Source organism: Chrysochloris asiatica, unplaced genomic scaffold, assembly GCF_000296735.1.
Source record: "Chrysochloris asiatica unplaced genomic scaffold, ChrAsi1.0 scaffold00003, whole genome shotgun sequence".
Taxonomy (NCBI): Eukaryota; Metazoa; Chordata; class Mammalia; order Afrosoricida; family Chrysochloridae; genus Chrysochloris; species Chrysochloris asiatica.
The window spans coordinates 28821550-28846399 of record NW_006408521.1 but is presented as its reverse complement, the minus strand read 5'-3'; the positions used below and the strand labels follow the sequence as shown (position 1 = coordinate 28846399).

Genomic DNA, 24850 nt, shown 5'->3' with positions numbered 1-24850 from the left:
CATGTAAACTATCATATAATTCACAATAAAACATTAAAAAAAAAAAGACTGTATACCAGAGACAGTGTGTTCTGGAGGGAAGAGCACTGGACTAGGAGTCTAGAGACATCTTTACTGTGTAACTGTGGATAAGTCACATAACTTTTCTGCACCTCTGTTTTTTTCTACTGGCAGAAAGGAAGCATTAAGTCCATCTTGAAGGTTCTTTCTAGCTCTAAACATTTCATGTTTCCATGCATTTCTGTAGCTGGTGGTGGAATAATTTGGAATGGGACAGTCATGGTGGCTGTACACATGACAAATGTAATCAATGTCACTGAATTGTATAAGTAAAAATATTTTATTAAATAAAAAATAATACAATTTAATATTTACTGACAAAGTATATCAGTAGTTGCTTTAGGGTTAAACATAGGAATAAGAATTGACTTGAAAGACTGTGAGGGAACTTTTTCATATGATAGAAACATTTTGTATTTAAATAGGAGTTTGCTAGGCCTATGCATTTATCAAGGAGTCCTGGTGTGGCGCTGTGAGTTAGTGCACCAGACTGCGAAGCCGTTTGAGCTACAAGCTCGGTGGTTCAAGCTCACCAGTCGCTCCTTGGAAACCCTATGCAGGGTCGCTATGGGTCGGAACCGACTCAACGGCAGTTAACAACAACATGCATTTATCAAAATTCACTGAGAGATACACTGAAGATTTGTGCATTTCATTGTATTTATATTTTATCACACAAAAGATGAAAAAAACTATTAACAAATATAGAACTCTAGTTAATGATATAGAGTCCTAGTGTGGCACTGTAGGATAAGCACTGAACTGCTAACTGCTAGGTTGAGTGTTCAAATCCATCAGCCGGTCCTTGAAATCCCTACCCAGGATCGCTATGAGTCAAAACCAACTCAAGGGCATTTAACAACAATAAATTAAGGATATATGCATGATGAAATGTAGGGTGATTCACCAGCTATTTCTGCTTTGTTTCTAGAAATACAGAGATGAACTCATATTATTAGACAACAACTCTGTTTTTCTTTTACCCTACATTTACTAGTTACTACTGAAATATAGGCCTAGCCTTGGTATGGTACAGTATATTCCTAAATGTTCTTGAGTCATGATGTTTGTCCCAATTCCTGTGGTTCTGTTGACACATCATTGAAATTAGACAGAGAATGGAAAAGTAGTCACCATAACTTCTCAGTGAGTAGTTCCTTCTTTCTTTTAAAAAGCACCTTTCCATAGATCTGGAAGAGCAAGCAGTTTCTACACACAGCACATAAAAATGTTTAAGTATATCACTCAGGTAGAAAGGGGCTGAACCAAAACTTGCTTCCTTTGTCAAACAGGATGTCAAATCCTCTCCCCTTTGGTGATGACATTGAATGCACAGCTTGATAGCTGTCTGAGGTCTCTTGTTATGAAACTGTCTTCTATCATCCCTACACATTCCACCTTAATCTGGAGGCTTTGGTCTAGGCCCATAGAAAGTCAGACACAGAATTAGCTCAAAATGAGGGTATCTTATATCATAGGGCACATAATTAACTTCTTTGTTTTCCTGGAAGAGAGAAACACTTTCTATCACGTGATAGAAAGTGTCATTCTCTTTATTTTATCCTTAAGTGTCTTGAGTCTGCATATCAAATTTATGTAGCTCCTTAAGTGAATAAGCTCCACTCTGGCACCCAATTTTTACTATCAGCGTGATCTTGTGTCTTAAACTCCATACCCTACCTAGAGGTTCCACAAGTACCTTAAACTTGACATTCAAAAAAAGCATGCTTTATTGCCCTCTATAAACAACTTCTTAAGAAGTTCTGGTAGCATAGTGGTTACAAATCAGGCTGCGAGCTGCAAGGTCAGCAGTTCGAAACTACCAGCTGTTCTGCGGGAGAAAGATAAGGCTTTCTGCTCCTGTAAAAATTTACATCCTTGGAAACCCTGTATAGGGTTTCTATGAGTCGGAACCAACTCCACGGCATATAACAACAACAGCAATGAACAATTTATCAGCTGCTTTCTCCTCTGCTTACTTCCTCAATTAATGGTGGCATTATCTTCTGTTCATTTGTCTTAAGTAGAAATTAAGATTGTGTCAGAGTCTTCTTTCTCCTTCACTAGTGAGTCACTACTAGGTCCTTTTAGTTCTACCTAATAAATATTTACCAATTCTCCTTCTCCATTTCTATAGCTACCATTGTAGTTCCAAGTTTCATAACCTCTTGTCTGGAATGGTACAAGAGAATTCTAAGTGCTTTCTCTGCCTTCAATCTTGACCTTATAGCAGCCACTGTTCATTACTGCTCAGCCATGAGAGCTGGCTTTCAGAGACATACCTCTGTGAGACTATATGTTGGTATCATCACTTTGAGAGAGTTTGCTCATATGTGATAAAGTCAAAAAACCGGTTTTAAGTGTGAGAAAAGCAAAGATGTTACTTTGAAGACTAAGGTGCTCCTGGCTCAAGCCATGGTATTTTCTGTTGCTATCTATGTATGTGAAAGTTGAACAATAAATTAGAAAGACTGCTGAAAAATCAGTGTGTTTGGATTATAGGGAGAGAGTATTGAAAGTTCCAAAGACTTCCAGAAGAACAAAGAAATCTGTCTTGGAAGAAGTGCATCTAGAATACTCCTTAGAAATGAAGATGGAAAGACTTTATCTCTAATAATTTGGACATATTGTCAGGAGGGGCCAGTTCCTCAAGAAGGGTATCATCATAGAAAAGTGGAGGGTCAGCGAAAAAGAGGAAGACCTTCAATGAGAAGGATTGACACAGTGGCAGCAATGGGCTTAAAAATAACTGCTGTGAGGACACTGCAGGCCCTGGCAGAGTTTCGTTGTGTTGTGCAGAGGGTTGCTGTAAGTCAGAACCAACTCAATGGCACCTAAAACAGTAAATAAAGTCAAAGTTGCCTAAAATGTATGACTCAGTATTTCCATTCCTAGGATAGAGACTAAAACCACTTTGAAGAGCTAGCTTGATATATATATTTCCTTGGTAAACTCCCAAATGATTATGGTGGTGGTGGTGGTTATGTGCCATGAACTCGGTTCCAAGTCATAATGATCCTGTAAAGGGTTTCCGAGGCTGTAAATCTTTACGGGAGCAGAAAGCCTCATCTTTCTCCCATGGAACCACTGGTAGTTTCGAACTGCCTTAAGGTTGGCAGCCCAATTTGTAACCACTGTGCTACCAGAGTTCCTTCCAAATGACTATGTTGTTGTTGCTGTTGTTAAGTGCTATCAAGTCGATTCCTACCCATAGCAACCCTGAATAAGGTTTCCAAGGAGCAGCTGGTGAGTTTGAACCACCGACCTTGCAGTTGAAAAGACTTTGCTGTCTGATGCATTAACCCACAGCGCCATACCAGAACTGACTATAAGGTTATATTAATAAGAGCATTTAGTGTAGTAGTATTTGTAATACCAAAAGAAAACAGCCTCTATTTCTATCAATTGAACAGACTATTATGTATTTATACAATGGAATATAGTAGTGAAAGTGAATGCACTGGCCAAGAAGATAAGGCCTTTATCTTTAGGTCTCAAGGAGCTCTGGTAGGGTAGTGGTTATGAATTGGGCTGCTAACCTCAGGGTCAGCAGTTCAAAACTACCAGCTATTCCGTGGGAGAAAGACAAGGCTTTCTGCTCCTGTAAAGATTTACAACCTTGGAAACCCTACACAGGGTCGCTGTGAGTCGGAACCGACTCCACGGCACACAACCACTACCCACCACCATATCTTTAGCTCTCAGTCTAGGGCTACAGCTTCCCTGGAGAAGTAGGCCTGCATTATTTCTCATTCCTCCTGGCTCCATATTGCTGAAGCTCTATTCCAAGCAGATATGGCCAAGAGGACCTTTTCCCAATCAGTCCCCAATCCATAAGACAGAAACTCTACTCCAGGCAAAATAAATCAAGAATTGTTGTTGTTAAGTGCCGTCAAGTTGGTTACAACACATAGTGACCCTGTATAGGGTTTCTAAGGAGTGGCTGATGAGCTTGAACCACCAACCTTGAGGTTCAAACCAACCTTGCTGGACTCTGAATGTCTTCACCATTACTTGCTTCTAGGATAGTTAAAAAGAAAGAAAAAATGAATGCACTAGAACTACATAAATCAATATAAAATCTCAGAAATGTAACATTGAGTGAGTTTTAGAATACGTGTAAGATAACATGCACCTGAAATTTTAAAATACAACATAACAATAATATATATGATTTAAAGATACATTCATGTTTAGTAAAAGAATAAAGCTGTGTATGCTGTTGCTGTTGAATGCCATTGAGTCACTTCTTATATAGGGCTTCCAAGGAGCTGCTGGTGGATTTGAACTGCTGATCTTGTAGTTAGTAGTTCAATGCTTATTCTGCAGTGCCAGTACTCTAAGCTATATATAGGAATGTTAAACACCAAAATCAGAAAAGTATTTACCTGTAGGAAGAGAGGGACAGTTATACAATGAAGAAAGCATACTTGGAAGGTTTTGAAAAGATAGTTATGTAAGTTGGATGAGTGGGTACACAAGTATTCAGTATATTATTTTTTATACCTTGTTGTATGTCTGAATCATTTCATTAAGAAAATCAAAATTTTAAATCTGATTCTCCATGGCTGGTAAGATACTGTCCAAAGTACTATTCATGGCACCTGACTCTCGCCTTCCCTTCCTTTCTGACCTTTTTTTGCTGTCATTTTTCTATCTATCCTAAGTTCTGGCTAAATTGTACCTGGCTATACAGGGTCGCTATGGGTCGGAACCGACTCGATGGCACATAACAACAACAACATAGAGTCTCAAATGTCACACCTGTGTGCCCTTGCACCTGTTTTTACCCACTTGTTTTTTCACCTAGAAAAGTTTTGTTTATGCTTCAAAGCTAACTCAGATGTCACTTTCCTTAAAAAAGCATTTTGGATTTTGTGTCATGGTTGTTTATGTGTTTGTCCATCACTAGATGGATGAGCTCCTAAAGAGAGGGACCATTCTTTTTTTAGCTGATCCTAAGAAACCCTGTACAGGGTCGCTATGGATTGGAACCAACTCGATGGCACTTAACAATAATAAATCTCTGCCCCTAGTATAGTAGATTCCTGTTGTGGTGCCGTATGATCAACACTGGACTGCGAACTACAAGATCGGCAGTTCAAACCCACCAGCTGCTCCTTGGAAACTCTATACAAGGTCACTATGAGTCGGAGTCACTATGAGTCGGAATCAGCTCCACAGCACACAACAAGTATAGTGCAGTGTGGTACAATAGATGTTTGAGTGAATGGCTGCAGTGAATGGTTCCATATTCTAAGGCTTTATATCCTCATCATTGTCTTCCAGTATCATCAGTTGATAAGAGGTCTTAAGCTAGGGAAGTGAATGTTGAGACGCCTAAGAAGTGCAGGTGTGGCCCTTTAGGATCAACACTGGACGGCTAACTATGAAGTTGGCAATTCAAACCCACTAGTCATTCCTTGGAAACTCTATACAGGGTCTCTATGAGTCAGAACTGACTTGGTGGCACTTAACAACAAGTGCTTGTAAAGCTCCCGCTGTGATTGTGTTACCCAAGTGTGTCTGTGGAGCCCAACTATAAAAGTCTTGTTTCAGATCTTAATAGACAGTAGGAAATGAAGTCTTGACAGCTCCTGGGTTAACCTAATATAACCAAGAAGTATGCTTTGAAATTGTTACCACAGAGGCCTCTTTCTCAATGATGAGCTCAATTGTTTCTCCCAACACAGTAGAATTTACTGACTTCCAATTCCCTCCAGGGTAAGAAGAGGACTGTCGAAAGGATTTTAATTATCTGAAATGGGGCTTTGAGACAACTGAAGCCACTTTGAAGTGAATTATTGATAGCATTATACATTGTTTTTCTTTTCTATTCTTTTTTTTAAGTAACAAGTCAAGGCAATTAAGGCTATTTTTATCTTTGCAGATTCGTTGAATTATAAATGATTTTAAGAATGCTTTTTAAAACCTCCCCATTGGCTGAATAGTAGGATGCTGTCATTTGTATAATAAACTAGAGGCTCTGCTATAGGAATCTCTGTGTGTTCTGATGTTCTTTCATGTGGCACTGTTGTAGATATTTGGATGCCTACTGGTGTTTGCTGATGCTCTTCATGGGTTAAAGATTTTCCACATAACCCAGTCTCTTGTTTGTTTCTCAACTGAGGACCTTCCCAAATGTATATTTTTGTCTTATAAGTCAAAGAAAACCCAAGAAAGTGATAAAAATAACTGGCAGCTGCAAAACCGAGTCATTTAGTCTCTTCAGTATGATTTGGTAGAGATGAGAAACTAGATTCTTCTGTGTGGCCTTAAGAGAAACAGCCGCATCACCAACTGGAGATTGACATGTAGAGAGTAGGCACGGCACAGCTCAGTGTCATCAACTTCCATATGAAACTGAAGGACCTGCCTTCAATTTAGACAATTACTTTGTGTTTATATTTCGTTTGGGGAGAGGAGGTACAGAACCTGCCATAACCTCTCTCAATGAGCATCTCTGAGCCAGTGCTGAGCAAAAAAAGTACAAACAGGTCCCTAGCAGGCAAAGAGATTGTGGCTTTTACAGAAGATGTCCTACTACCCCTCAGCTGGAAATGATTTTAAATGATACTCTGGGAAAAGAAGCTCTCTCCTTTCTCATTGGCTTACTGGAAATATTTGGCTGGCTATTTATGGAATGCATGAATCTAATTTAACTTAACCAGTGAATGTTTGAGTGAATTTAGTACCTTCACCAAATTTTGTTTGGATTTAGTAAACAAATTTTCTTCCCTATAAGAAAATGTGCCATCACATTTTCACCTTTCCTTGCCTGATTAACTTAATGTACATTTCAGCATTACTCAAGCATCATCAAGGAGCTCTGGTAGCATAGTGGTTACGAATCGGGCTGCTTATCTCAAGGTCAGCAGTTTGAAACTACCAGCAGTTCCGGGGGAGAAAGATGAGGGTGTTTGTTCTGCTCCCGTAAAGATTTACAGCCTCGGAAACCCTGTACAGGGTCCCTATGAGTCGGAACTGACTCCAAGGCACATAACAACAAGTATCATCATATTTCAGGATGCTTTTCCTAAATCCCTAGGTTGGGCTAAGTGCCCCACCTCTGTACTCCCATAGTACTCTTACCCTTGATGGTGGTGGTGATGGTGTAGCACCGAAGTCAGTTCAGAATCCAAGGCTGTAAGTCTTTACAGGAGCAGAAAGCCTCATCTTCTGAATCCAAGGCTATAAATCTTTACAGGAGCAGAAAGCCTCATCTTTCTCCCACAGAGCAACTAGTAGATTCGAATTACAACCTTGCGTTAGTTAGCAGCCCAGTTTGTAATCCACTGTGCTGCCAGAACCGTTACCACATCATAATGACATTATCTGTCTATGTGTGAGTCTTTCCCACTAATCTGTAAACTCTTGATATCTGGAGTCATATTGCATTCACCTTCCCCATTGCTTAGCATAGTGCCTGCACATAGTATTCAGATGTTTATTAAACAAACCTAACTATCAACAGTCATGCACTGTGCCAGAAAAGCCTTAGCTTCGGTTACCATAGACAGGTGTTCTAGGGACAGGTGTTCCTTAGCACTGTGAGAAAGCAGTCAATTTACAGACTAAGGGAAAAGGAAAAAATACAGACGTTTCCTCTTTCTAAAATGTTGCTTATAGGATAAGCAAAGTTCTATTACCACTTTAAAACAAATTTTCTCCTTTTGGTAGTATCACTTTTTTAGAAGGGGAAAAACTTACCACTGTCTTATTTTAGTGGTTTTTGTGTTATTCCTCATTTCTGGTATATTGAAAAGAAAGCAGCTAATAACCTCTTTGTGAGCATAAAATAATTATACCCAGCCTCCCGTGGAGACAATCTGCCAGAGCCAACCGCCTCACCCTCCACGCAGGCTTCATTTTCTTACTCTGGAATTTCAGACTCTTCCCCCAAAGACCTTCATCTTGTTGCACTATTATGATGAATGTTTGGAGCTGACTCTCACCCCCTGCTTTACTAGCTGTTTACTGGAGATGCTGTCAAAGAATTGGGCCCCAACTTTATCCTCCCATTAAGTCCTCTCCTGGGCAGCGCTGCTTGGTTCTGAGTAGTAGTCCTGCAGTGCTCTCTTCCTTCCCGGGCCTCCCACTGCCTTTGAATGTAAGGAAAATGCAGGCCCTGTTGCTAACAAAGAGCTCTGGTATGAAGTGAGGTTGCAAACCACTTTTCTACCACAACTCTTTGTCTGTTCTTGCTATAGGCCTAGAGAGAACTATGCATGTCTGAGTGTGTGCTTGATCTTGTTTTGTGAGACCGCCAACATCATTTTCAGTCACACACCAGTTCCATTTCTTCAATTAGCTGGTCATGTCTGTCTCCCAGCAATGTCTTCAGGAACTCCTCTTGATAATAGGAATTTATTGGTTTCTGAATACAGGGGCCTTGTCTACTTGTGTATCTACTCCTCTGAGTGGTAGATACATCATGTCCTTTGATGAGTTTTTAAAATTAGTTAAGTGATTTTTTAATTTGTCCCAGCAGCTACGCTTAATAGGCTTACTCTTATGAGGGTTTTTATTGGATAAAAACTCTCTGGGTCTCTTACTTTTTAGTAAATTTTGGTCTTACATTTCAACTCTGTAATGTCCCTTATATTAAAAAATTTAGGACCAAAAGTTATTCCAGGTGCCATTTGTAAACCGTGGGTTAATGAATAAATACCAATTTTTTCTAGCAAAGAGTCATCATTTCTCTTGATTTCTAGGTAAGAAAAAGAAAGGGAGACAAAGGGTATGCTAGGAGCACAGAAGAGGAGCACTTAGCCCAGCCTGGTAGTTTAGGAAAGGCACCCTAAAAGCATCCTGTTCAATAGTAGATACAAAATCCGTAGTTGACAAAAGCTGACCCTGCCTTAGCTTTGGTGTTAATTCATTAAAAAAAAACTCTCATTGAGGCTCCCATCAACACTGGAAACGCCACATTCCTTAGTAATGTTTCTTTCTTGAGAAGAAGGGATATTACAATGAAGTTTTAATTTTTTCCTTTTCAGTGAGGGAGATCCTGTCAGCTTCACTTAGGTTAAATGGCTCAATACTTTGAGTAGCTTGTTTATTCTTCATTTACTTTGTGTTGTTCTTGTGAAGTGCCGTTGAGTCGGTTTTAACCCATAGCGACCCTTTATAGGGTTTCCAAGGAGCAGCTGGTGAGCTTGAACCACCAACCTTACAGTTCAAATGACTTTTCAGTCTGCTGCATTAACCCACAGTGCCACACCAGGACTCACAAAACTTAGGCATTTGTTGTTGTTGTTGTTGTTATGTGCCGTGGAGTCGGTTCCGGCTCATAGTGACCCTGTACAGGGTTTCCGAGGCTGTAAATCTTTACGGGAGCAGAAAGCCTCACTTTCTCCCACGGAACAGCTAGTAGTTTCGAACTACTGACCTTGCGGTTCACAGCCTGATTCGTAGCCACTACACTACCAGAACTCCTTTATGATTTACTAAATCATCTCATTCTCCCTTACCGTTTACTAATAGAACTGCTACCCAGCTCCCCTTCCTTCTCCCACACCCATCCTCACTAACTCTCAAAACCCTCTTCTCTAGCCAGCCCACCACCATTATTTACAGCTGGACTCATTAAAGGAACCCATTTGAGCTGGGGCTTCTTTGAAAGCACCATAAGTCACTACCAGAACAGGTGAAAGTAACCTCCTTCTTCAGTGCTGACAAGAAGGGCACAGCGCTTCGTCACAGTGGGTGGGCAAGCAGCCAGGGCCGAATAATGCCACATCTCTGCAGTTAGCACCTGCAGGCTCAGAGCTGACAGCACAGTGTAATAAGATTCATCTCTGTTCACTTAACTGATGTGGGCTTTATGGTAAATGTTCACTTGCTTAATTACTTTGGCAGACTCACTGATTGCTTTTCCCGAGGAGTTCTAAAAGGTCCCTCTGGGATGGAGCATAAACCTCTTTCTCTCTTTTAATTTCAATCTTTACTTAGGAGTATTTGAAAACCAGTCTGTGATCCATATGCCCACCATCTCCTCTCTCCTGTATATGAACATCATGACACTCCTATCCAGTATGCTATCTATATGGCCCATACTGGACTACTCCGAAATCTTGACAGCCTTCTTTCTCCTTTGTCCTCACGAGATCCCTAGGCCTCTTTCTCCATCACTGAGGTGTTTGCATGGCTCTTCTGATTTAGTTTGGCATCATATGTCTTTTTTTCTCTAATTGTTATGGAGTCCATAAAAAAGGTTCTTCCCTCTCCAGTATAACATGTGATCCACTAAAATAATTTCCCTTTATTTTTTAAAACACTTTTTTTATTGTGAATTGAGTGAAGGTTTATAAAGCATATCATGTTTTACAATCAACAAATCATACACTTCGTTTCATCTCAATGTTTGCAGTCTCCTCAGTGTAACACCACTCATCCACTCCTCATTGTGTGTATTTCCATTCCTCCTCCTTTTTGAAGCCTTCTGAATTTTGACTGTAAGTAAATGTTGTCCTTTTGATCTTGAATGGAATGGTTGGTTGACCATCTATGGTGTGCATACCTCATTAGTGTTGTTGTCCCCCTGTATATACCTATCTATAAGGAGCTCTGGTAGTGTAGTGGTTACAAATCGAGCTGCAAACCGCAAGGTCAGCAGTTTGAAACTACCAGCTGCTCTGCGGGAGAAAGATGAGGCTTTCTGCTTCCGTAAAGATTTACAGCCTCGGAAACCCCGTACAGGGTTGCTATGAGTCGGAACCGACTCCACGGCACATAATAACAACAACAACGTACCTGTCTATGGCAACTGAAAATGGAGCTACAAATTTCCCTCCATTTTTACAGTGTTGGGGGAGGAGGGGAAGCCTATGCCTAGTCATTTGCTCATTTTCACCCTCCTGCCCCCAGGTGATTAAGATTTAAATATGTTATAATAAATGGATTAATTAGGCTAATGGCAATGAAGTATAATTAAAATATTTCTGGGTTTTGGCTCATGCCAGTTTTGTTTTTTTTTAAAGTTCTCACATATTCAAGAAATGAGAATGCTCACCATTAATTAAAATTTGATTACTTCTTGAAATTGGGGCTGATCTCCACTACTGCAGAGATCCTCCAAAGTATGGATTAGGATCTTCCTGTGTCTTAAAGTGAGACTGGAAACATACTACATTGTTTCATGGTTTTATTTTGTTCCTTTATATTCAAAAGGTATTTTTGAGAGTATAGAGGGGCCTTCCTTCTGGAGATAGGAAATTCAGGGTTTCTAAATTCTAAAGGCTACCAAAGGTTTGTATTGTGTAGCCCTCAACTCTGCTAGCAACTCCTGTCACTAGAGACAAAGTACGGGAATCTGAAGCACACAGTAATGGGACCCGAATAGGGATTGATTAACCTTGTAAATATTTTAATGTTTAGGAACGTTTTGGAGCCACTGTTCACTTATTGACAAAAAGCTTGAATAAGATAATGCATAAGGGTTAAGTGACGTCTTTTATGAAAATGAAGATTGTCCGTTTGACCTTTATGATCCTTCAACTCCTGTGTTTTTTTCCTCTCCATGTACATTCTTCGTAATTGTGGAAAGAGTGTTTAAAAACAAGGCAGGCTATTGTCTAAAGCGGGAAGGAATTCCATTCCTCTCTGGCTGTGCTTGTTGTTGTTGTTGTTGTTGTCAGGTGCCATCGAGTCGGATCCGACTCATAGCGACCCCATGCACAGCAGAACGAAACAATGTCCCATCCTGGGCCAACCTCACTACCGCTGCCACACTTGAGTCCATCAATGATGCCACCTGGCCGATCCATCTCGTTGGGGGTCTTCCTCTTTTTCTCGGACCCTGCCTGTGCTAGAAGAGATAATTTAGGCAGAGGGTAAAGTCCATGGCATCTTACTTGGTTTATTAAATCTATGGTTTGGGACCATAGTAACTAGAAATTAGCTCATTTTTTTTTCAAGCAAAGTAGCTATCACCAGTTGCTTAATTTCCAGCAGGTGATAAGGTGGAAACCTATGCTGGGCAAAGTCATGCATCAAGGTACATAGCCCAACTGCCAGAGTGGGTAGTTCTGTAAACAGAAAATGACGCTCCTGCCCTTAGGCCATGTGCATGTACATTTCATACACATTAACCCTCTTGTTTCCCTCCAGCTTAATGAATTGTGAATCATCATCCATCCAATGCAAAGCCTGGATGAAATGTAAGTGTAATAGGTGACTGGCATGGCAGATGTATTTCTTACCTAAAAATCGAAAGGAATGCTAACTCAAATCATTCCCCCATTTAAAATATGAGAGCTGCTACAGTGGTCATGATACACATTCTTCATTCTACTACCTTAAATCAATGAATTTGCCTGTAAAAATAAATTCATTTTAGTAATTACTTAGGCAGATTACACAATTGAGTCATTGGGTTAAACAGGCAACTAGATGCCCTGGCTAGTAACGTCTTCCTTCTTAATGGTTATCAAAATGCCTTCCATAATAAAATTCCATTTTTACGTCTCTGGTCCTGTAAACAATGTACTGGCCACAGCAGCAGTAATATAAGGTAGGGAATAACTGGCATGAGGGGGTTAAGGCTCAGTACTTAGGGGCTAAGTTAGAAGGATAACTATAAGCTAGCAGGTCAGTCACTAAACTTTTGAGTATGTACTTTTCAAAGTGAAGAGGTTGGAAGGTATTCTTATTTGAGGTTTTATTTTGTTTAACGTTAATCAGCAGAATCTCTGAGGCTTGTAATGCACTGCTGTTAACAGGCATCAAGGGAAATTGCTTTTTTTGTTGTTGTTGATGTTGAATTGGATGGGCTGAAGATTCATTGACTCCATGAAGAGGGAAGCTTATTACTGCATGAAATGGGAGTATGTGAGGCAAGTCTGAAGGTGAAAAGAAATGTTAGCTTAAAATTAAATAACTCAACCTCAGAAGAACCATTTTAACCACTGCCACATACTACTCAGTCATCCCTTCATCCCTTCTCAGAAGCCAGTCTTTTACCTATATGTGTCAAGATTTCTGAAGTAGAAGCATTTCATTAATAGGGTGCCTTTGAGTCTTTATTCCCCAAATTTCTAAGGATATATTCTTTCAGATAGATAGAATATATCTATTTATAGATATAGATTTTATATCTTTTTTAGACTTAGGAAAGAGGAAGCTGCTTGGAGAAAAATTTTCCCTTTAGAGGGATATCCTTCTTAGGAGGAAAAATGAGATTTGGGCTTTTTGGTAATAAAGAGAAATAGCATTTCACATGTAGAAGAAGATGTAAACAGGAGTATAACATCCAAGTGTGCATGTTTAGTCAGCATTTGAAAATACAGAGCTTATGATCCAGTCAATAAGTCTGGGATCCAAATTTATTTTACCAAGCAAGCTTCAGATATAATCCCAACTCTTAAGGATGGAACTTTTTAAAATCTCCCCAGAATTTATTGTGTTAAGTTTAACCGGTTGTCTTTCTTCCTTTCAATGAATGATAGCTAAAAAAAATTTACATCTAAACAGTTTTTGCTGTTTTTCTCTTTCGATCTGAAGAATTTACATAGGAACTTTTAGAGACAGTCTATTTCCTCAAGTATCCCAGTAAGGAAACAATCACTGTGTTCTGGATGAAACTGATATTTATTCTTCATAAAAGACTCTTAAATGTCTCTGACTGGTGGAGATGGCTATAATTGTGAAAATTGCATCTTTGGAGGGTTTACTTTTATCTACATTGGATATGAGGAAGAATTCATCTTTTCTCTAAGCTATAATGTCCACTTGTTAAGGTAACGTTTCTATGCATATCTTGGGTAAACTGGGTGTTAGCTACGTCTTGTCCATCATCCACCCAACACTAGGGAAAGAGAGCTGCTTTTCAGAATCATGAGTCAGAGAGAATAAGTTAAAAATGGACCAAGAAATCCCCAGCCAGTTTGCAGCTCAGTCTTGCTGTTCCATCTGTCCACTTCACTTTGCTTTAGTTTGTATAAATGACCCCTGTCTTTAGCAGTCAGAAATTGATGACTGCATTGAAGGGTGGCCCAGATTCCTGCCCTTATAGGTACTTGGATGCAGAGCCATCCCTCACTGTGGCTAGCTTTAACAGTTTCCCTTTACTATGACATTGTCTATTTCTTTTTCTCTTCCTCTTTGAGGCTTTCTAATTCAGTAGCATCAGAAGACCCAGTACCAGAGTATAACACACACCCCTAGCATTCTCCCCATGCTTCCCTTCCCCCACTCCAATAAAGAAAATACAAAGGCTTACTTTTAGAAGATACTAGATTATTTTAATAAGAAATGTCAGAAAACTTTCCTCTATCCTCCTTGTTATGGCTTAAGAAGTTAGAGAAAACTTAATTGTTTTCAGTGACAACTTATATTTCTTTTTTGGAGGACAGCTGTTCATTCCTGAGCCACCTTTTCCATTAGGATGGGGATAAAACACTTCATTGTTGTTATTTTCATACTTTGGGGGAATAACTGGTGGTCATGAACTTCCAGAGGCAAAAGCTTACTTGTGGTTCAACCAACTTTAGGCTTTCATTTAATTATTCATTCCATTTTTAAATTGAATCCATCAGTGTGCCAAGTATTTTGCTGAAGGGCTGACAATATATTAGTTAACAAAATAGATTTGGATCCTGTTATTGTGGAGGTTTTTGTCCCAGCTTCAAGAAAGCTGGAGATTTGGCTAGAAATTATATTCCTGTTTCCATTCCTGTTTCTGCCTCCCAATTTTGTTTTCTTTCCTTTGGGCCTTACTACTTGTACTTTAATTTCTCTTCCTACTTCTGGATGGATGGCATTCTCTGAATAATGTGTACAGCTCAAAAAAATGGTCAAAACTATTGGGAATTAAGGAAAGCTTCCTTCTACTTCACCAACACTAACAGTCCATTCCAAAGAGTTCTTTGTTCAACAGCTAAAAGTCGATGTCCTTAGTCAAATGCAGAACATTTCATCTAAGGATATTGTGCATATTCTCAGGAGTTGAACTCTTCTCACCTGTACAGATAGTAGGTTCTCCCTGTACACATGCCAGAGTCTCACCATAGCTTTGCTGCCGCTTGTGGTACTGCGCCACAGAGGCCTCTCCACAAGTTCCTCAGGCTCAATCTGTTGCAGTTTGCAAAACTGGATTAGTGCGTTCCTTTTTTTCCTGCCATCAGTAGTGCTAGAACATACAAGTTCTATGGGATTTATGAATTCCATGTGGAATTGGTTGCTGGGAAAAGCAGCCTGCTCAAGAACTGCTGTTGTCAGGAAAGTCTTACTATTGTTTTATTTGTTTTCTTTTTAAAAAAAAAAAAAAAAAACAACTTTATTCACTGTATTTATATATAAAACTTATCAAGTTAAAGTATGCAATTTATTGTTTTTTTAGTATATTGACAGATTTGTGAAACCACCATAATATAATTTTAGAATGTACCTACTCCTCACTGTCAACATGGTAAGGTTCCATATGAAGATCTGTGTTATGAAAAAAATGGAGGATGGCCACATCAGATCACCAAATGAACCACAAAAACACATAACTGCCAAATCACATCACAAAATATCTGCCAACCCACCGAGAATTAGAGCCTAGCCAAGTTGGTACATAACCTTAACTGTCAACAGCCAGCTTTTACTTTCTTAACATCTCAGTGTTCTTTATTGCCAGAGTGTATCGTTGATGGGCAAATAGCTGGATAGTAAATTTTTTTTACTATTGTCGTAAATGTGAAATGTTGGATAATAAGAATAGTTGATAAGTAAGGAGTACGTGTATTTCATTCCATCTTTAAAAGAAACCTCTGTACCCATTAGGGGAGTCCTGGTATGGCACTGTGTATTCTGGACTGCAAGGTTGGTGGTTCAAATTCACCAGTCTCTCCTCGGATACTACACAGGGTCGCTATGAGTCAGAGTTGACTCAACGGCACTTAACAACTTAATACTCATTAGTAGTCAAACTTATTCTTTCCTACCTACCTCCTCATCCCCAAGTGACCACTACTGTTCTGTCTATAAATTTGCCTGTTCTGGATATTTCATATAAATATAATTATATGGTATGTGATCTTTTGTGTCTTGTTTTACTTAACATAATATTTTCAAGGTTTATCCATGTTATAGCGTGTATGAGTACTTCATTACTTTTGATGGCTGAGTGATATCCCATTATATGGCTATACCACATTTTGTTTATCCATAAATCAGTTAATGGACATTTGAGTTTTTTCACTTTGGAGCAATTATGAATAATGCTGCCTTGAACATTGATGTGTAAGTTTTTGTGTAGACATATGTTTTTTATTCTTTTGGGTGTATACCTAGTAGTGCAATTGCTGGGTCATATGGTAGATCTATTTAACATTTCAGGGACTGCCAAACCATTTTCCAAAGTACAAGTATGGTATACCATGATACATTTCCACCAGCATTGTATGATCAGTCCATTTTCTATATATCTTTGCCAGTACTCATTATTGTTTTTTTCATTATCACCATCCTAGTGGGTATGAGGAGTCCTGGTGTGGCACTGTAGGATAAGCACTGGACTGCTAACAACAAGGTCAGGAGTTCAAACCTGTCACCTGCTCTTTGGAAACCCTATACAGGGTTGCTATGAGTAGGAACCTACTTGAAGGCACTTAACAACAACAGTGGGTATGAAGAGGTATCTCATGGTTTTGATTTGTGTTTTAATAATGGCTAATGATGTTAAGCATCTTTTCATGAACTTACTGGCCATTTGAATTATCTTCCTTGGAGAAGATCTGTCTATTCTGATCCTTTGCTTTAAAATTGGGTTACTCTTATTTTTGTTGTTGAGTTGTAAGCATTTATATATTCTAGATGCAAGTTCTTATCAGATACTTGATTTGCAAGTATTTTCTCCTAATCTATGGGTTGTCTTTTTACTTTCTTGATGGTATCATTGGGAGAGTTTTTTTAACTTGGTGAAGTCCAATTGATCTATTTTTTCTTTTGTAACTTATGTTTTGGGTGTCATGTCTGATCATTGACTAACCCAAAGTAATGCATATTTACTCCTGTGTTTTCTAAAAGTGTTGGGATTTTTAGATTTAGATCTAATTTTGTGAAAGGAGTTAGGGAGTCTAACTTTATTCTTTTGCATGTGGCTATCCAGTTGTCCCAGCACCATTTGTTTGAAAAGACTATTCTTTCCTCCATTTAATTTTTCTGGCACCTTCCTCTTCTTCCTTTCAAGTCAGTCTCCTTTTCCAAAATACTCTCTAGCATAAATGCTTTTGGCAGGCATAAGCTAGGTTTTGCTAAAATATCTAAAGGGCTGCTGAGATTAGTTGACATCTCAAGATGCCAAATAAAAGGAAATGTGCATACCTGCCTCCCTGAATTGGGCCATTGAACATGTGGCTTCAGGGCCAGAAGAGACCATGCATGCTCTGGTGAGGTACTGAGTGCCTCTGCAGTGGAACCCACCCAGCCATTAATGGAACCTTTGCAATGCTGTTCACCTAGCTGTTGTGAAATACGGTTTCTGTTCAGTTCAGTATGATTGTGTCTTCTGTCGCATATGCCACTCAAAGACTCCTGCAAGGTCTCTCTTTACCAAAGTTGTGTTTCTCTCTTCTTGTTGTTAGGTGCTGTTGAGTTGGTACTGACTTATAATGACCTTATGCACAGTAGAGCAAAACATTGCCTGGTCCTGCCATCCTCACAATTGTTGTTACATTTGAGCCCATTTCATTGCTGCTTCCACTGTGTCAATCTGTCTCATTGGGAGTCGTCTTTTTCACCGACTTTCCACTTTACCAAGCATGATAGCCTTCTTCAGGGACTGGTCCCTTCTGATAAAATGTCTGAAATATATGAGACAAAGACTCAGAATTCTGGCTTCTAAGGAGCATTCTGATTGTATGTTTTCCAACTCAGATTTGTTTGTTTTTCTGGCAGTCCATAAGACTTTTAATATTCTTTCTCCAGCACCATAATTCATATGCATTGATTCTTCTACAGTCTTCCTTATTCATTGCCCAACTTTTTCATGCCTATGAGACGATTGAAAACATCAAAGCTTAGATAAGGTGAACCTTAGTCCTCAAACTGACATCTTTGCTCTGTAGTACTTTAAAGAGGTCTTGTGCAGCAGATTTGCCTATTGCAATAATACCTTTGATTATTTAACTGCTGCTTTCATAAGTGTTGATTGTGGATCCAAACAAAATAAAATCTTTGACAACTTCAGTCTTTTCTCCATTTTTCATGATGTTATTTATTGGTTGTTGTTGGTGGTGGTGGTGGTTATGTGCCATGGAGTCAGTTCCAACTCATAGCAACTCTTTATAGGGTTTCCGTGGCAGTAAATCTTTACAGGAGCAGAAACCCTCATCTTTCTCCCACACAGCCATTGGTAGATTCAAACTGATGACCTTGAGATTAGCAGCCCAACTCATAACCCACTACGCTACCATTGCTCCTCGTTTATTGATCTAGTGTGAGGATTTTTGTTTTCTTTGTGTTGCAGTCCATGCTGAAGGCTGTAGTCTTTGATCTTCATAAGTAAGTATTTCAAGTCCTCTTAGCTGTCAGCATGCAACATTGTATCATCAGCATATCCCAGGTTGTTAATGAGTGATCCTTATGCCATGTTCTGTATACAATCCAGTTTCCAGGATTATTTGCTTAGCATACAGGTTGAATAAGAATGGTGAAAGGATACAACCCAGGCACACACCTTTCTTCTTGATTTTAAGCCATTCACGCTTCCCTTGTTCTGTTCTAACAATTGCCTCTGGGTTTATGTACAAGTTTCTCATGAGCACATTTGAGTCTTCTGGAATACCCATGCTTCACAATGTTATCCATAGTTTGCCATGTTCTACACAGTTGAAAGCCTTTGCACAGTCAATATAAAGCACAAGTAAACACTTTTCTGATATTCTCTACTTTCAGCCAAAATCCATCTAATGTCAGCAGCAGTGATATCCTTCATTCCACATCCTCTTCTGAATTCAGCTTGAATTTCTGACAGTTCCCTGTTGATGTACTGTTCTAACCATTTAAAAATTATCTTAAGCAAAATTTTACTTGTGTATGATATTGATTATTGTTTGATGATTTCTACATTCCACTGCGGTACCTCACTTTGGAATGGGCACAAATATGGATCCCTTCCGATCAGTTGACTAGGTAGCTGTCTCCAAATTTCTTGATAATAGATGAGTGTGCACTTCCAGTGCTGCATGAGTTTGTTGAAAGATTTCAATTTGTGTTCCATCAATTTCCAGGGCCTTATTCCTTGCCAATGCCTTCAATGCAGCTTGGACTTATTCCTTCAGACTTCTGATCATATGCTACCTCTTGAAATTACTGAATATTGACCATTTCTTCTTGGTACAGTAGCTCTGTTTTCCTTCCGTCTTCTTTTGATGCCTTATATATCATTCAGTATTTTTCCTTTAGAACCCTTCAGTATTGCAAGTCGAGGCTTGAATTTTTTCTTCAGTTCTTTCATTTTGAGAAATGCTGAGCATGTTCTTTCCTTCTAGTTGTCTGACTCTTAGGTCTTTGCACATTTCATTATAATACTTGGCTTTGTCTTTTTAAATTGCCCTTGACATTTTCTGTTAAACTATTTTATCTCCTCATTTTTTCCATTTGCTTCTCTCTGAGTAAAGACCAAAAGACTGGGTCCACTCTAAATGAAAAACTGGTAACCCATGAGGCTACATTTGTGACAATTACAGTTGGACCTTTTATAGCTCTGAAACTTAAGAATGATCCTCTTCTAGGAAAGGAAGTACTAATCTACAATATAAAGGGTACAAAGAGAGGAAGTCACATATAGGAGGAGAAAAAAATTTTGTTCTACTCCTTTGCCAAAGACTTGCTCTGATGTGGGGCCTGCTTTGCCCAAATGCCAGGGTCCCCATGGAGAGTAAAACATCTAATAGGAACCTGGTGAGAATACTCTGGGCTAGCCTGTCCTAACCTTACTGTTATTGTTATGTTTTTAACTGCCATCAAGTCGATTTCAACTTATAGCAACTCTGTACAGGGTTACTGAGGAGCAGCTTGTGATTTTGAACCAACAATCTTGAGGCTCAAAACCAGTGCTTATCCTACAGCATCACCCCAGGACTATCCTTATACCCATGCAATACTTTTCCTGATTTTCAGTTAACCAACTTTTCTTTGAACCTCATTTGCTCCGGGCTGGTCTGGATAAGAAGCATATGTCCTGCCTGAGGTATTCACTTCTCTGAATCCTATCCTTTTTTGGAGGATGGGGTTTGGATGGAAAGGGTGCAAAGGAAATTGAACTTATATTTTGTTCATTCGTCTTCTCATGGAAAAAAAAAAATTGCCATTTCTTCCTTGCTAGGAGACTGAAATTTTAGATTTCAGTACTGGACAGTTGCTGCCTGTGAGAGATTGATCAGGAAAAATGGGAGAGCTACTCTTGGAATCTCTCAGGAGGTACCCTTGTCCCCGCCAAAAAATTTCAGAAGAGATGGTAATAAGTCCTTATGGAGGTGAAATTAGTGGGGGGCGGGGGGGGGTGGTGGAGTGAGAGACTACCATTTTTTCTGTCCTCCCTCATCCATAAATCTGAGACCTCATCTTTCTCCCACTGAGTGAATCATGAATGAGTACTGTTGTAGGGTGGCATCACAGCCAGGTGAGCCCTAGCAACCTCCAGACCTCCTAGAAGAAGAGGGTATTCTGTCATCTGTGCTGTCTCATGACATTTCGGTTTCAACAGTACAGAATCCTAAAACCTGTAAATGGGAACCTCCAAGACCTCTAAAATTCCTTCCAAAAAAGTCTGAAGAGATAGCAGCAAATCTTGGACTGTTTTCCTTATCCCTTGGCCTCATGCCCCACACCTGGCACCTCCAGGAGATCAAATTAGTACTCAGGTTTTGCAGATAACAATCACAAAGTAACAGAAGATGAGTAAGGCAGAGGATACTCTGAGGGTACCAAGTCAGAAGTTACTAACTGAATGTAGACTATTCTACTTCTTTCATATTTCCAAATAGTCCCTAGTGGGAGTCTTTAATTACCTGCTGAGTTCTGAAGCTTTGGGATGAGAATGTCACACAGGTCAAGTTGATTGGTAGTTTTATCATCATTCCCAGGGTGACAAGTGTTTTACCAGGATGAGTTTGGCCAGGTAGTAGGAGCATAGATGCCCTGTAATTTCAAGAACATGCATAGGACCAGCTGACACTTGATAGGAATAAGTGTATTTTTTTAAAGATAATACTTTCCAAATTTTTTCATTTTTCTTTGCATCCTTCACTCTCTTCCTTCCTCTCTCCTCCTCCCTATCCTTCTCTTTCCTTGTTCTTTTCTCTGTTCACCTTCTCTTTCTCTTCTTTCTCTCTTTGCTTGCTATCTTGCTTTCTGTCCTGGTGAGAGAAAACCAGAGGCAGTGAGGAAACAGAATTACAGCATTCTTAGCTATTCCACTCCCAAAGATTACTTCATTTTCCCAGCTTTGCCAGCTCCTCTGTGTTACCAACTGGACCACGGTGGCTGCTAGCAGCTCACCCAGGCAGACACTAGAGTACTGTCGTGGTTTCCAAACCTAGGCTAAAGACCCACTTGAGGCAAACTTTAAAAAGAAAATGCATCTTTTTTCCCAAAAAAACTTAAGAAATGTAAGGAAATCCTGAAAACAACAACAATAAAAGCATGAAATATATGTATTTACAGAGTGCAGATTCTTTTTCCTAAGTTAACTAAGATGTAATAGTAGATTGGAGTCTTGGTGTGGCGCTGTGCACTAATGCAGTGGACTGCAAAGTCAGTGGTTCAAGCTCACCAGCCGCTCCTTGGAAACCCTATACAGAGTCACATCTGTGAGTCAGAACTGACTTGATGGCACTTAACAAAACCAACAGTGACAGACTGATTTTGTTACTATAGTTCCTTTCCTTTAACTCTGTAGGTCTCAGATGATAAACCTTATGACTCAGACTCCTATCCTGAGCTAACTCTTAGTTGATACTGCTGCTAGGTTTGGTGGGATTCCCCAAACAAACCAACCTGTTGCCTTTGAGTTGATTCTGGCTCATAGCAATCAGATTCTCTCAAAACCTGCTTCCCCTATATTATAACTGAATTTTTAGACTATTGGTTTTCCATTCTGCTCCTGGATTATGTCATCCCTGCCATTGTCCTAACTTTCTAAATGAGAAAAATATTTGGCCACTTGATGACAAAATTCTTTTCCACTTTGGATTTAGACCAATCCACAACCTTAATTTACTGGAATAGTAAGTTCCAGAATTCTCTTTTTGCTACTTATTTATTTTATTCATTTCTGTCCTTATGTATTTATTCATTCATTCATTGAATATTAATTAGGCACCAACTATCTGTGCTAGATGTTTGACATTGCTGTATTATATAATTGTAAGAATTCTGTTAAGTTTTAGTCATTCTTTCAACAAGCATTTAAAATATGCCTACAATGTACTGTTCCCAGACACTGAACCAAATCTGAGGTAGGTGCTCTATGAATGATCTAAAGATCATTCAGAATAGCAAGTGGCCAAATCAGGATTCCAAACCATCATTATTTGGGATTTTTTTGTTTATTATTATTTTGTTTTTGTTTATATTTCTGTCATATATGTATTGCCTAAATGGTTCTATAATTCTCTGGTTCTGTAGTCTACATTTCTGGCTTATATTTATATTACCTTAAATGGTTCTATAGTTCTTTATTGTCTTTATATATTTAAAGAAAATACTGGTTCCTTTCATGTGCTTACATACACATTTTGATAGATAAACTTGTGGTGCAGTCCAGAACTGTGAGCCATAGGGTCAGTGGTTCAGACCCACCATCCACTTCTCAGAAACTCTATGTGGGTTCCTATGAGTCAGAACCAACTTGATGGCACTTAACAAGAACAACAATTTCAGATTTACAGGAAAGTTGAAAAGGTAGTACACAGAATTCCCCTATATCTCCTCATCCAATTTTCTCTCTTCTCGTGATGCAGTTGTCAAAACTAAGAAATTGGCATTGATACATTCTTATTGCCTAAACTCTAGATTTTATCCAGATTTCCTTCCAAAAAAGTCTGAAGAGAGAACAACAAATCTTGGACTGTTTTCCTTATGCCTCGGCCTCTTACCTCACACACGACACCTCCAGGAAATCCATTAGGGTGGCATGTTGCATTTACTTGTCATGTTTCCCCAGTGGCCTCTGTCTGTAACAGTTTCTCTGCCTTCTCTTGTTTTTCATGACCTTGATAGTCTTGAGGAATACTGGTCAGGTATCCTGTAGATTACTTTCAAATCTGGGTTTGTCAGATGTTTTTCTCATGGTAAGACTGGAGCTAATAGGGTTTTGGAAAGAAAGCAACAAAGGTAAAGTGCTCTCCTCAGATCATGCCAGAAGTTACATGATATCTACATAATGAGGTAAACCTGGTGAGGTAAACCATCATCACTTAAGGTAGTAGTTTCTAGCTTTCTTGTACAGTTACTGTTTTTCTTATTTTGCTGTTCTATTTGTAAATAAATCATTAGCTCTATCCCCCCCCTCGGTGGGGTGGAGAGAAGTGGAAATTAAACTTCACCTCCTATCAGGTGTGGAGTATCTATCTATACACATTATTTGAAATTCTTTTGTATGAAATATTTGTCTCTTCTCCCTATTTATTCATTTATTCAATCATTTCTTTATATCAGTTATGGACTCTTGCACACCTAATTGTTTAATTGTAACACCTGTGCTTTTTCTGCTCTACTGTTGCCGTTGAGTTGGTTCTGACTCATATTGACCCTGAAAGGGGTTTCTGAGGAGCAGCTGGTGGGTTTGAACTGCCGACATTATGGTTTACAGTGCACTGCTGATCCTACAGTGCCACAAAGAAATGACAAAGACCTATATACTAAGGCATTGATTTCAGAGAAATTTATTTCCGGTTTCAGAGAAGTTTAACAGGTAGATATGATTTATGACTTGCTGGCCTTGGATGTGAGGGAGTGGTAGAGAAGGAGTGTTTAAAATGACACTTAGGTTTTGATTTGAGTGACTGAAAATAAAGTTTTGGCTTGAAACATATGTACTAACAAATATGAGGATTGGTTCTAGGCTTTGATGAGGTTCAGCTTCTTCAGATACTATTGCATTTACATTTGGCTCAGCTTTACTGAGTGCCCTGTTCACCCAAGTCAGCAGAGGAAACGGCTTTTCTTTCTGATTGAAGCACCAGGGCCCCCTAGTGGTTAGCCCCCTGATGTCCTGGGTCTTGATTTGTGTCTAAAGGACTCTTGGTTTGGGATGTGTTTTTCTGTTCTGTTTGGGATGTGTTTCCCCCTTAGTTTATTTTTAGAGCAGAAATACTTGATTCTGTTCTCTGATAAATTATGAAACCCTGTCCACTGCAGTTATCAATTCACCCCCATTTGTGAACTCCTCACATTCAATAAGAGGACATTTACCCTCTACCGTTCATTCCCATGCTCCAGTTCTCTAAACCAGACAGTAATCGATCTTTTTTTTAACAGATTGTGTCTTCTTCTGACTGTTGCTTTATTAATGTTAATTCTTTGTTTCAGAGCCATCATCAACCACTTTAACCCCAAAATTGAGTCCTATGCTGCTGTGAATCACATATCCCAACTATCAGAGGAACAGGTAAGCCACTATGCTCCTTAGAATGACCCTCGTGTGTGACTAGGATTAAGCAGCTGCCTTCTCTCTGATGGCACTGAGATTCTGTGACTGAGACTTCAGAGGGGTGGCAGAAGTCAGACAGCTGGAAAGACTAGTAAGGATTGGCTGGTGCTGGTGCGTTAGGTAGAGAGTGATGGCCTCTACTTCTCT

At 39.3% G+C, this 24850-nt stretch overlaps 1 protein-coding gene across 1 annotated transcript in view; it reads left to right on the top strand.

Annotated features, from left to right (window-relative positions):
• Nucleotides 1-24850, top strand: part of LOC102828454 (chromosome unknown open reading frame, human C10orf76) — a 263323-nt gene that overhangs the window by 196205 nt on the left and 42268 nt on the right. Inside the window, exon 24 of the mRNA XM_006831279.1 lies at nt 24583-24661. Within this exon, the coding sequence (XP_006831342.1) occupies nt 24583-24661 (79 nt within the window). The remainder of the gene's footprint in view (nt 1-24582; nt 24662-24850) is intronic.